Consider the following 13873-nt stretch of genomic DNA (forward strand, 5'->3'; position numbering starts at 1 on the left):
AGGATGAAAGAGAGTGTATACACCGACGCCATTGTGATCGATTCTGAGCCATGTCACCAAGAGCCTCCAACCATTGGTTACGATAGTCACGCGGACCCCAACCAAGTAGTCTGCATCTACCAACATGGCTCAGACTAGAAGTCCGTGACTTCAAGCACTGATGCCACGTTTTGGTTTGGCCGCCTCTAACTTTCTTCCAACCATCCCCAACACCGGTTAGCATTGCGCGTCGTGGTGATCGGTGTTCAGGCATACGTAACACGTGGCCCAATCATCTCAGTCGATGAAGATTGACAAACTCGTCAACTGATTTACCATCATTCCCTAATACCTTGCATCTAAGCTCACTATTACTTACCCGGTTATCCCAGCAGATGCGAGCAATATCTCTAAGGCATCTGTGGTCTAGTGCTCCCAACTAAAATAAACGTAAAATTTGGTTGTGCTTAAAATGGAAATCTATTAGACCGATCTACGTTCACAACACTCTTTTGTTAACACCTCATAGGTATAACTAAGTGATATGAAAATCTAGAAATGAACCCGTCACTAAAGGTTATAATGTCTCACTAAACTTTTCAGTTACCTACGAATTCTAAAGCCTAACTGAGAAATAATATAGTACTCTTTCGTTCTGCAAACACTATAGACTGCATCGATAATCTTGCAGGTCACATTTCACTAAGAAGTGTTTGATCAACTTCAAATTGTCTTTTCCGATAATAGTGATTGCATTGGTCTAAATGTTATTGGAAGATTTTGGATTCAGTTAATTTATCGATACATTATGTTATACTAAAATTATATCAATAAATCGAACAACATCGTAACCATTTTTTCCAGTATAATCACGCCAATTATAACTCCCAATCAAAACACTGAAAAGCCAAACGAATATTTGCAAGTTATTTCATCGTTTCGATGCACAGCTACCTTGGTTACACGAGGGAAATAGATTATAACGTACTCGAACTTATATATCGCAACAGACACACAAACCTCAGTAACCCGTTTATAGTTGATTGGTTGTTGTTTATGAACAAGTGAGAATAACGTGAATTTACTGAATTTAAACTTGTTCACCATTGGATCTCGATTCAGTGCTTTGTAGACTAGGCTTTTGCGCGCTAGACCGAAGATTCCGAGTCCAATTTCGGATGTGCATTTCTCAGGAGTCCCATACCAGGGCAAAGAAGCCTCCCAGTGCCTTCAGGTTTCTAATGATCACCAAGTATACATCGGTCTGTGATCTCAACACCATTCGACAATCCCCACAATTCCTATGCTGTAAAGATATAATTATGATCAACAAATCAAAAGACAGCTTACACTTTAAAGAGTAAAAAATACCATGAACCAAATGTTTGATAAATACTTAGTGAAAACGCACAAATGAATCAATATATCCCTGTTCTTGCCTCCTCGACTATACTGACATAGTTTTTTTGATATTATTAGTTTAGTATTTAAGAGAGTTTGATAAGACACTAATCATGCACTATGAAATTCTTAAAATTGGGATTCTAGCCGATATTCATGTATTGAAATGCTTATTTTAAACACTAATATTTCAGTTGTCATGAGAACTTTTATTTTCACATTGTATAATTGTTCTGTTTTTCTTGTTAACTGTAATCATATTTCAATAGTTTAAATCATGATTCAATTGAAGCTAGACCACCATGGAAAACCTGGAAGCACTGGAACGCCGTTTCGTACCAGTATGCGACTCCTCAGCAGTGCTCATTCACGATGACGCCCCCCGCGAGATTCGAACCCAGGACCTACCAGTCTCACACGAGAGCGTTTAGCCATCAGACCACTGAGCCGGTACCATCTGCCCACTAGTGATTGACTTCAAGAGGCATTTCTTGGAGTTCTAGTGAGGAGCCGTTACCAGTGGAGTTCAACCAGGTCTGTTGTGAGATATCAACTCACTGAAGACAATGGTGTACGTTGGCGCAACTTCGTGGATTGGTTGAAGTTAGACATTAACATCACTGGATACCGGCTCAGTGGTCTGATGGCTAAACGCTCTCGTGTGAGACTGGTAGGTCCTGGGTTCGAATCTCGCGGGGGCGGCATCGTGAGTGAGCACTGCTGAGGAGTCGCATACTGGTACGAAACGGCGTTCCAGTGCTTCCAGGTTTTCCATGGTGGTCTAGCTTCAATCGAATCATGATATCAACTATTAAAATTACTATAATATCCACAACAAACCCCTTTTGATAGTAATCATATTTGTTTAAAGTATTTTAAAGATGAATTTCATAGTCAATCATATCTTATTTCATTACACGGTTGTTCTTTTTCTTTTTTTAAAAAAAAACAAAAACAAATCTTACCCATATTCTAGAAGCCGTTGCTTATCTTGTTGATTTGATGCATGATAAAAATGCTGATATTCGAAAACTTTGTGATATTACCTTGGATATTGTTTGTGTAAGTTAATAATCTATATTAACTCATATTTTTGCAAAGAAATTCTACACTTGGATATACACTAATAATTAAAATAATCCTGAATCTGCCATGTATATTTTATTGAACGAATTCATTATAAAATGTTTTACGGTTGTAATATATATTCCTTGTGTTCAATAGTTACACCTATATATAAATACAGAAAGATGAAAATGGATAACCATTATTTTCTCATGATAAGTATCACCAAAGCAGTTAGACTGTGATGGTGGATGGAAATGACATTTTTTCTTCATGAAAATCTTAATCATCTTCATATTTCATCTTTTATTTGACTAGCAAAGAGAATTTTGACTGGATTAATACAGAAACCATACTTTTTTTCAAATTAACTACGTTTCGCTATTCAAATACTTGATAACTACTAACAATTATTTAATTTCAATGCATCATTTAAAAAAAAAGGTTATTAGCCCTCAAAGTAATCCAACTGAAGCTCCTATGACTTCATTGCTTAAAAGTACTTATTTGATTCTTAAAAATGTTTCAAGTTTCTCTTGGATTCCTGACACACTTTATTGATAAATAACAATAACACAACAAACTTACTTTCTCTTTGTTCATTTAGCCAATACTTCTGAATGTAGATAATTTATAATAATGTCTTATACACAATTAATACCTTTTACAGAGTTAGGTAACGTCACTGACAGATGAAGTATATCAAGATCGTATAATTTATCAACACAATAAAGTTTGAACATTTTGATTGTGCACTATCGTCTTAATATATCTTTTCAGGAAAAAATCAAACAGATGGTACGCTAAAGTTCATGGAAAGTATAAGAAAAACCTGAACAATAAAGAAACACATATGTTACTTATTTTAACCTCATTGCTAAAATTGAAGTCAACTTTATACAATTAGATTAAATATATGGACAAATATATCAATTACTAAGATATAAATAAAACGCTTTATATTTTGGATTTTATTAGTTTCTGTAACGTTTGTAAACACTTAATTCAAATCTTATTATTACTTATTATCTTTTAGGAATATGAATCTGATTGGAGAATAAGGATTCAAACAGAACGTTTTCGTTGGCATAACAGCCAATGGTTAGAAATGATTGATACAGCAACCAAACCTAGTCTTCTTGATAATTCAGACTCAACAACTGAGGCAGCATTAGCAGCTGTCCTTGGTGTCGGTCATGCTCGATCTCAATATCATTCCAATTTATTAACTGATGATGATTTAAATAATATTGTTAATGGAGACGATAACGATAATCGTGGTTACTTTGGAATGGGATTGGACATTGATGATGCAGCAGCATTTCTAATGTCACTATCATCAAATAATGAGGGACGTAAGCGATCATCAGGAAGTGAAAATATTTTACACATACCATTTGAAAACAATAACTATATGAACCACTTGAACATGTTGTGTCCAGGTATGTGGAGAATATTAATAAGGAATCGTTTATTTTTGATGATAGGTGTACTAGTAATCTTACAACAGCTGCATTAAATGGATTTTTGTACCAATAATAAAAATTCATATTTATACTAAGTACACATTAATGTGTAGGCAAAAGTGTAGTAAAGTAACCAGTCAACCAGAGTCTTAATTTTGAGTTTTGAGTTTTTGAGCGAAAATCAAATATCGCGTTTAATGTACACTGGAAATACCTTGAAGAACTGCTCAAAGAGTTTTATATTATTGTAGGTATCATTACCAAGGTTTGACTTGGTACTTTCGAACAAATTGAGCATTGGATAGATTTTTATAAATAAATTAATATATTTGTAATATCCGAATGAGTAGAAAAATTAAACTATCTGACATTTCGTGACTCAGTGTAAGCCGCTTCTTCAGAGAATAAATAAATTGTTGTCATCACAGTGGAAAAATGATAGTGTTTAAGTCATTGTACTCTGGATTCCATCTCTGTAAAATGTACTTAACAGGCAAATTGACAGTATCCCTAAATCCTAACCCCAAACTCTTGATCCAAAATTAAACCTTAACCACAGTGAACTATATTTCATTACCAACCTAATCGGACAGTGTCCGTTCGATTTTTGTGTGAAATTCACTCGTCCATTAGGCTACAGAATACTTTTGCCTTACACCCGATGTCACTTAGTGATGAAAACCCTGGTCTTAACCCCAAGTAGAAACAATGTCGGAACTCGAGAAAATCCCTTGAGTTCATTATAAGGGTTCAAACTAGGAATAATCTACATCAGTTTGGTCGGACTTATGTGTCGTACTTTTTAAAATTACAAGCAGATTAACTTAAAGAAATCGTTAACAAGTTCATTAATCAAGTGACATCTGTTTATACTTTGTTATATTATTATTTTCTGTTTCATAAACTATCCATTTAAGAAATTTACTCCATGATTATCTGAGAACTGGCTGGAAATTTGTAGAGGTTGTTTTAAGCTCGTCTCTAAACTGTACTCTCACTTATGTGTCCAACATAAACGAGTCGATAAAGTATGGTAAACACTACAATCTTCATTTTAGTACTTCGAATAGTGATTTCTGATGAATGACAAAAAATAGAAAAGTTTGTTTTTAATGTCACTATTCGTCTTACTCTGATCAGTCAACATTTTAATTCAGCAGTATCTAATTTTTTTGAGGATGCTAGATCCCTATAAATCACTTGGTAAACGTCTTATTTTTGTAATTTTATTTTAGAAATTTGCATTTCTCATTTCTGCGCCAAAAGAGCACATTTCTACCTTGAGGTTGTATTTCCCACTTGGAAGGACCTTAAATGTCATTGGTTCGTTTCATCTTTAAAGAAGCTGTTTTGTGACGTTTCTCAAGGACATTTTTACACAGTGTATATATGCTTAAGTTGTATACCTGTTCGCTCGTACTTTCAACTCCTTATGGAATGTACATTTCCCTTGTCTAAATCTGGTCTCCTTTTAGTTTGCAGGGCTCGGGCGCAGTGAATAGTTTAGCTTACCTTGTTGTTCTGTTGCTGGTCCTTCTTTCCGTTCGTCGATTTTAGGTGATCTCGTAATCTCCTCAAACGTAGCACTTCTTAAACCAATTAACGTTCTTCTAATTCCTTTTTTGAGAAAGGTACGTAAAATGATTAAATTATGGGATATATGTACAGTACCTCACAATATACACTTACAAAGTATATATCTTAAAACATCCATTCGATAATATCCAACACTTGTGCATTTGATTTAAAAAGGCTTATAAAGCCGATTAATATCCCGTCATGTTTTGATCACTCTTGATCCATCCTGTTGTGAGCTCGGCTCACACAATATGCTTTATCTAATTGTGTTCTTGAGCAAAACTACAGATACCCAGAGCCTTTCATACTCTTGACCTATATGATCTCATAAGTGACTCGATATTTCAAAACGAAACTTAAATCTACGTGATTTGTATAGGAAACGCTCGTCCCTAAATCCTAGTCACAAAACTTGAACGGCATTTAATGAAGGTTTACTGAAAACGTTAGTTAGATTTTGGATGCATTTTCATACTTCTCATAAATATATGATGAGTGCTTGTTTTTCTCTTAACAATCAGGTCATCAGTATTTAATTTACATCTGTAGAAAAATAAACTCGTTTAGCACTTACTTTATCGAAGTGTCACTTCGTCTTTTACTTCAAAATGGGTCTTTTTTCAGTCACTTATCCACAAATTTCTATTTTCAATTATAGATATGTACGGTGGTGTAAACTTTTTATCTAATGAAAGAGTGAGTCCGGGAATGACGGTTAACAGTCACTATGACTCAGATTCAGATACTACTCAAAAAGAGAGTGGTTCACGGTAGGTTTCAAGATTTCATTAATGAATTTAACCTGATCTTTAGTACCTTATTTGTCAGTGTATTTATTTCAAGAAGCATTTTTACCATTTTGTAGATTCTATCCACGTGCAAACTAATTTTTGTAGGAGACCAACACTGAATACTACTAACATTTGTATACACCTCACCATCAGTAGTTATACGTTAGCACAGAGAAAACTAAAGTGCATTACATTCGCCTTCCGGATAACAACCGGTGGGCCTTAGAAAGTTACATTGTTCATTTCGGTTAATATATAAAGAAATACAATATACCTTTTGTAGTTAAACTATGTGGTTTTGAAATCCCATATGAAGAAAAGACCTTTCGATGCTCAACTTTTTCTTAGGGTTTTCAGGTTTTGGATTTCGTTAACAGTGTCTTACGAATTTCTGTTATGATGTAAACTAATTCTTTCAGGAAACTCCTAGATAAAAAATGAATTCTCTTGCAGTATGAAGGAAATAGGGTTGTAATTGCATGTAATTTTTTAGTAAAATAAAAATTAAATCCCAGAAATCAATAGTTGCTTCATTATACTTCACTTACTAACCTACTTACACCTGCTACCCCTCGTCGAAGAACATGGGCCACCCATCAGCTTTCTCTATCAAACTCTGTTCTGGGCAATCCCCTCCAGTTGTTTCCAAATGCTATTCATTCTTTTGATGCCTAAATTAAATTCTCGACGCGATGTGTTTTTTGGTCTTTCTCTGTTCCTTTTCCCTTAAGGATTCCAAGTTAGCACTTCCCTCGTGATGCAGTATGATGAGGTCCGCAATGTATGTCCTACCCACCTCCAGTGTCACTTTCTAATTTCCTCTTCATTTGGAAGTTAGTTTGTTCTCTACCACAGTAGGTTTTTGCTGATGGTAACCGGCCAATGTATATGGAGCATCTTGCGTAGGAAACTGTTTGTAAATCCTTGTACCATCTTGATGATGGTTGTGTAGTTGTCGAAGTTTCAGCCCCGTACAGTAGGACTGTCTAGATGCTAGTATTAAAGATTCTGATTTTGATATTGGTTGACAGTTGTTTTGAGTTCCATATGTTCTTCAACTGTAGGAGTGCTACCCTTACTTTACTAATCCGTGCCTTTACATCTGCATCAGATCCTCCTTGTTCACCGATGGTACTTACTAGGTACATGAAAGTTTTCACCGTCATGTGTGATTAGGTTGGTTTGTATTCTCTGTGTTGTATTTAGGGATCTTGTTTTTTCCCTTGTGCATTTTGAGGCTTAATGATGAAGAGGCTGCTGCTACACTGTTTGTCTTGACCTGCATTTTTTGGTATATATGGGATAGATAGCTTCATATTTGTTCAAAAACTATCGAAATTGGACTTGATAGTGTTCTATTTAGTAAAGTTTTTTTATACTCTTTGTACACTGACATGGAAGCAAACTTAATCGGCGATTTTAATAACAAGACATATGGCTGGCTAAAGGCGTGTGTACGTATACCTTTGTTTTAAGACCTGGAGACTTGTAAATATCTGAATAGTGTATCTACTATCATGTTTAGGATCTACCTGTTTACCTCTAAGTTCTTTGTTCTTGTGCAACACTAAGGATCGTCGTCGAACAATCAGTTGAGTGGAACTCGTCACTATACATCAACTTCATTGATTATGAAAAGGCATTTGACTGTGTGAATAGGAGAACATTGTGGAAACTTTGACATTGTGGAGTACCTGAGAAGATCGTCAATATTATCCGGAACTCATACGACGGACTACAGTGCAAGGTCTTGCATGGAGGACAGCTGACAGATGCATTCCAAGTCAGGACCGGAGTCAGACAAGGCTGTTTACTCTCCCTCTTCCTCTTTCTTCTGGTGGTCGACTGGATTATGAAGACCTCGACATCTGAGACAAAACACGGAATACAATGGACAGCTCAGAATCAATTAGACGATTTAAACTTTGCAGATGACCTAGCTCTTCTATCGCATACACACCTACAAATGCAGATAAAGACAGACAGTCTAGCAGCAGTCTGTGCATCAGTAGGCCTCAGCATACACAAGGCGAAAACCAAGGTTCTCAAATTCAAAAAGAAGAACAGCAATCCAATCACTCTTGATGGAGAAACGCTGGAGGATGTAGAATCCTTCACATATCTGTGAAGCATCATCGATGAACAAGAAAGATCAGATGCAGACGTAAAGGCGACTATTGGCAAAACAAGGGTCGCATTCCTACAATTGAAGAACATATGGAACTCAAACAACTTTCAACCAATATCAAAGTGAGAATCTTCAATACGAACATCAAGGCAGTTCTACTGTACGGAGCTGAAACTTGGAGAACTACTACAACCATCATCAAACATGTACAAGTATTTATAAATAGTTGTCTACGCAGGAAACTCAGAATCCATTGGCTGGATACCATCAGCAACATCCTTTTGTGGGACCGAACAAACCAGCTTCCAGCTGAAGAGGAAATTAGGAAAAGACGATGGAAATGGGTAGGACATGCATTACGCAAATCGTCAAACTGCATCACGAGGCAAGCCCTAACTTGGAATCCTGAAGAGAAGCGGAAAAGAGGAAGGCCAAAGAACACATTACGTCGGATAATAGAAGAAGATATGAAAAGGATGAATTACAACTGGAAGGAGCTAGGAAGGATTGCCCAGGACAGGGTTGGATGGCGAATGATGGTGAGCGGCTAATGCTCCTTCACGAGGAGTGACAGGCGTAAGTAAGCAAGTAAGTCTTTGTTCTTGAGTTTCGGTCAAGGATTTCCTCTTATAAGATCTAGGGTTCAAAGAATTTAGTAAATCAGGATTTTTCCCATGTATTTATCTCAAGTGAGTTTTGTTCCAGTTTCTAAGGAAAACTATCATTGATAATTTGCATATATTGATTCAAAGATCAGTTATCTTGACTCAAATGTCGGACCGAAATATCTAAGGGTTTCCTTAAGCTTGACGTTCTAAACTGCTGCTTTTTTATGGTTTACTTTTATTGTAACTCTTCATAATTTGGCTAGTTTTCTGAAGGATTCCAAGTTACAGTGAAGTGAATGTAATTAAAATCCAGTTGAATGACGCCTCTGTCATTACAGTTTAGAAATATTACATTTTGGTAGGCGCCGGTTAAGAGTTCTTAATTTATATTACTGACATCTAGCATACGTTAATCGACATTTCAAGAACTCAAGTCACCTAATGTTAACACCATACTCTTATCAAATCCCAGTAGAGATAACTATAAGACTGCACTTACAGTCTCCTATCATAGTGCAAATATTCATACCAAATCCTTCAAAAGACGTAGTTCTTAAATCAACGTTTCTGAGGCAGTGGGATCTGATGAGATAAACGTTTTAGTTAGTTGATCGTATTACTGATTGAATATTTTGACAGTAGCATAAAGACCACGCATATATCTCAGTAGTCAAAGTTACCTTCCCTTAATTTAACCTAGCTTGTTGTGAATTAACGGATTCCTAAGATCTGTGTTAATCTTTTTTTTTATTACTTAGTCAACATTATGTTTTAACAAAACACATCTTCGTATATAGGATATGATTCTTTTCAACTTAATGGTAATTATCACTGTCCTAAGACTTCAATGAAAAGCGTAACTAATTAAGTGAATACATCCTAAACGAAAATAAGTTTGGATAATTACTGACTTTCCATAGGAAGAGTTTTTTCTTATAGCTGACTGTTTACAGTGTGTTGATTTGATAATATACTTCACCAGTTTACTTAACCACACCCAACTCGACTATTTTAGAGATCATTACAAATTTATAAAAATTGATAGTGTGTAATCTTGTCTGTTTTTTACATTTAATCAATTTGTCAAGTACTGTGGGAAATATTTGAACTACGAAATTCAATGTAGGTGGGTAGATATGGACTACTCACTTTTATGTCTTCTAACTTTAGCATAAACTCCAAACACATATTTTGCGTTACGACTCAGTATTTGTGTAATTAGATGAAATACTACAGTAGGATATACTGAGAAACCCTTTAAGACGGTAGTTACTAGTCTGATTCCCAAACCTAAGAGAAGGAAAGACTGTCTATATGATACTACATTAACATGATATATATATATAGATAACGCCATTTAAAGGAATGTTTTTTAGACCAATTTATGGAAAACTCTCTGCATATCTTCCCCGTTTGTTATGTGTCCCTTACAATGAAGGTCAAAGAGATTTTAATTTACTGTTAGTATTCTCAACTTATAATTTGGATAATGAGTTTATTTACAAATGAGTCTGAACAAAGCAAAAGGTTATGAAATTGAGACTAATTTATAGTTGAGAAACTTTTGAACTGTTTTCTGGAATGGTAGTCATGTTTTGAATATATTGACTTTCTGATATTATTTTAGATTAATTTCATTCATTTTAAATCATTGCATTGCAAGTATAAACAGATATTTATGCATTATTTATTTTCCTAATTGTTAAAAGTAATACAGATTATGAAAATGATATACAAGAGGATAAGATACCTAGTTCAGGATTAGAATATTTTAATGCCCGAAACAATATCATTAATAAGGTGAAAAAGTAATCGACGAGGGAAAAACATTTTGTATACCAAACAAAAGTGATTTTCGATTGGTGTTTCTGATATCTAGAATGAGAATGCTTGGATTCAAATATACATTAGAAAGAAAAGGATAAATATTTTAAAACTACTCATCTGCTAGTTTCTTGTACATATTTATAATGAACTACTGCTCAGTGTGTATAATATCGTCATATGATGTTCTGCTAAATTATTAAAATAAATATAATGAAATCTTGTTCATCCTTTTATACTAATATCTTGAAGGGGAAGTAAAGCATTTCTTTACTGAAATTATCATAGGGAAGAAAACCTAATAGTGTTTATTTTGATTATTAGCGACTTTAGTTCTACTAATGATTATAACCTCAGTATTTATGGACATCCTTGATACAGCAGAATATGACAGCATTGCTACCAAACTCCTCAAAACTCTGTGTACACCCACTAGATCGTTCATTCTAAGAATACAATATATTCATCAGAACGGAATAGTTAGTTTGTCAACACCCGAAGGTAAACAAGCACGAGACTACCAAGGTGTTTAACTGAAGAGATGTAAAAAAGTCTTAAGTGGGTAATAGAATAGCGTGAATTGTTGATTCATTAAAACCAGTGAGATCAGCATCAGATGTTGAATATCTTTTGAACTATTCACTCTGGAGAACTATTCAAGGTTACATCTGCCTAATTATTTGAAAAAAATTAACTCTTAGAACAAATTCATTGTTATTGTTTACCTGAATCTTCCCATTAATGTTTAGAAATGAAATTAATCAGTCTCTTATTGGCATATGTGCATACTGTTCGTATTTACTCGATATTGCATTAATTCACAAGCATTATAAGCATAGATGGATAGTGGCTAGCAGTAGAATCCAGTTATTACTTGTAATACTTTTAAAAAACTACTTCAATTTTGAAGAACAGCATGTGTGAGATAAGGTTTTAGACGATTACTGTAATATACGGATTATCACTTTTACTTGGAAACTGGGAACCATTAAAATTCTCATGACGAGAAGTAAGAACACAAAATATTGGTACAAGTGAAGATTTGTTCACTCCAAAATTCGACGACCCTAGTTGAAAATACATTCATGTATATATCGAGCTGTATACCCAATTACTTATTAATTACAAAACTGTCGAATATATGAAATTAGAAAAAAAACTCACATTCTACAAGTCACTCTTAATAGAGTTCGTTTTAATTTAATACAGCGAAGAATAGATTAAATAAAAATCCCAATGAAAATATATATAATCTTATGTTGAGTAAATTATTACATTGAAAATAAGATGAATATTATTATTCTGAGCAGTTATCACACAGAATTGATGCAAGGAATATAATTGTCACACTGAACGAAAGTTCACAGCTGTCATCCTGGCCGAAGATCACGGTAAATCGATGCAGAAAATATTGACCTAAATAGTGTCCTCTTCTTATCCCGTCATGTCAATTACCTATTAGTTAGTAAAACGGAGAAATAATCCTCGATTTTCAATTATGAATCTTTGACTTTGTGAGTTTTCAGACATACTGATAATCTTCATTGATATCTCAATCTACCTTTGAAAAGTTAAGTGTTTTCTGACAGTGACCCATGAATATAAACAATTAATTTATTGAGAGCTAACTATCAAACTGCAATGAATGAATGTTACAGGCAAGTTTATGACCACAAATTCAATGGAAATGAGGTCTGACTTTGATGTAATCGAGCTCCTATAATTTATTCACCGAAATAATTAAATAGACTAGATAACGCATCCGCTGAAAACAAAGTACTAATATACAATTTTCAGTGTTAGTGTGAAGCTATTACTACTGATAGTCGTGGTTATTTAGTTGAGATTGATTTCATCGGTCACCCACACATAAATTCATCCTCGTTGATTAAATCATTGTGCATATATACAGAAATCTCATGTATACATTTTATGGCAATAGCATTTTATTTCTCACTATACATACGTCACTTTCTGAACTCCTTACATTCATATATAACATGCTAAACGTTTGGTTAAATTTAGATATTGTTGATCATTTTGTTTGGTGTTTAGGTACTACAATCATGTATTCGGTGTTGTTTGTTTTTTATTAACTGTGTCAGTTGTTTTACTTAACCTTTATATCTAATGGGTACCATCTTGATTTCCTGTATTGAGTTGCTCACCACTGAGTTATTTGATTTAATTTATCCATTTTGCGCAGAATTACATTCTTTGCTTTACAAGAGCGTTTTGTCCTCTTTAAAAACTATTGTGTTTTTCAATAATTTATCTACTTAATATTTTGCAGTTTGAGTCTACTCAGCTTTAAGGTACAAAGTAACATTCTCTGCTCGGCGGGAAACTAATTTTTTTTGACCTTTTTATTGTATCAGGTCGGGCTGTATTTCTGCGGTATGAATACTGTTTGGGTTTTGTGTAAACTAAACATTATTAATATCCTTATGTTGAACAATATCTTTGTTATGAGCAAACCTTTAAATTTTGACAGCGTAGAAGATATACAGAATATACCGGGACATAAGTAATTCTGATTTTCACAAATATCATGGGCCGGCCATAAAGCGCTGTTGTTCTCATTAATTCAAAACTGTTTAGTTTTACTCACTATTTCCTGTTGTCAATAGTTTTTACTCTGTAATTAATCAGAGTAACGGAAAGATCGATTGACAAGTGCTCACATTCTAAACAGAATGCCGGGTCATTTTTCGCCATATATTTATCGATTGTTCAATGTTTTCGTCTGTTAATTGGAACTTTGTGAAGTCATTGATAGGATATGATTAACAGTGAGGAAGTATAACATTCGACTATCATACGAAGGACTATTGTTTATATTTCTGTTATATAATTAATAGATGTTTAGACTGTTATATTTGTATATTCTACTACGTTTAAGCTTTCTTTTGATTCATAAATCATTATATGCCTGTTATTCCAGATTTGTCGTTCATTAATCACTCTTCTTATTACGCCGGTCTTGCATCACTTATAACTAATTTATGTATACATGGTACTTTCAATCATGTT

The 13873-nt window shown here is 34.3% G+C and overlaps 1 protein-coding gene across 2 annotated transcripts in view; it reads left to right on the forward strand.

Annotated features, from left to right (window-relative positions):
* Positions 1 to 11068, forward strand: part of KIFAP3_1 (Kinesin-associated protein 3) — a gene marked incomplete at its 5' end in the record, with an annotated part of 30000 nt that extends 18932 nt beyond the window's left edge. Inside the window, 5 exons of one of the 2 annotated variants that reach the window (XM_051210987.1) lie at positions 2357 to 2442; positions 3482 to 3887; positions 5147 to 5542; positions 6148 to 6259; positions 10726 to 11068. In XM_051210987.1, coding sequence (XP_051071014.1) covers positions 2357 to 2442; positions 3482 to 3887; positions 5147 to 5409 — 755 coding nt within the window. In that variant the 3' untranslated portion in view covers positions 5410 to 5542; positions 6148 to 6259; positions 10726 to 11068. The remainder of the gene's footprint in view (positions 1 to 2356; positions 2443 to 3481; positions 3888 to 5146; positions 5543 to 6147; positions 6260 to 10725) is intronic. The other variant, XM_035732106.2, reaches the window with a different exon arrangement.
* Between the last annotated feature and the right edge of the window lie 2805 nt (positions 11069 to 13873).

Source organism: Schistosoma haematobium, chromosome ZW, assembly GCF_000699445.3.
Source record: "Schistosoma haematobium chromosome ZW, whole genome shotgun sequence".
Lineage (NCBI taxonomy): Eukaryota > Metazoa > Platyhelminthes > Trematoda > Strigeidida > Schistosomatidae > Schistosoma > Schistosoma haematobium.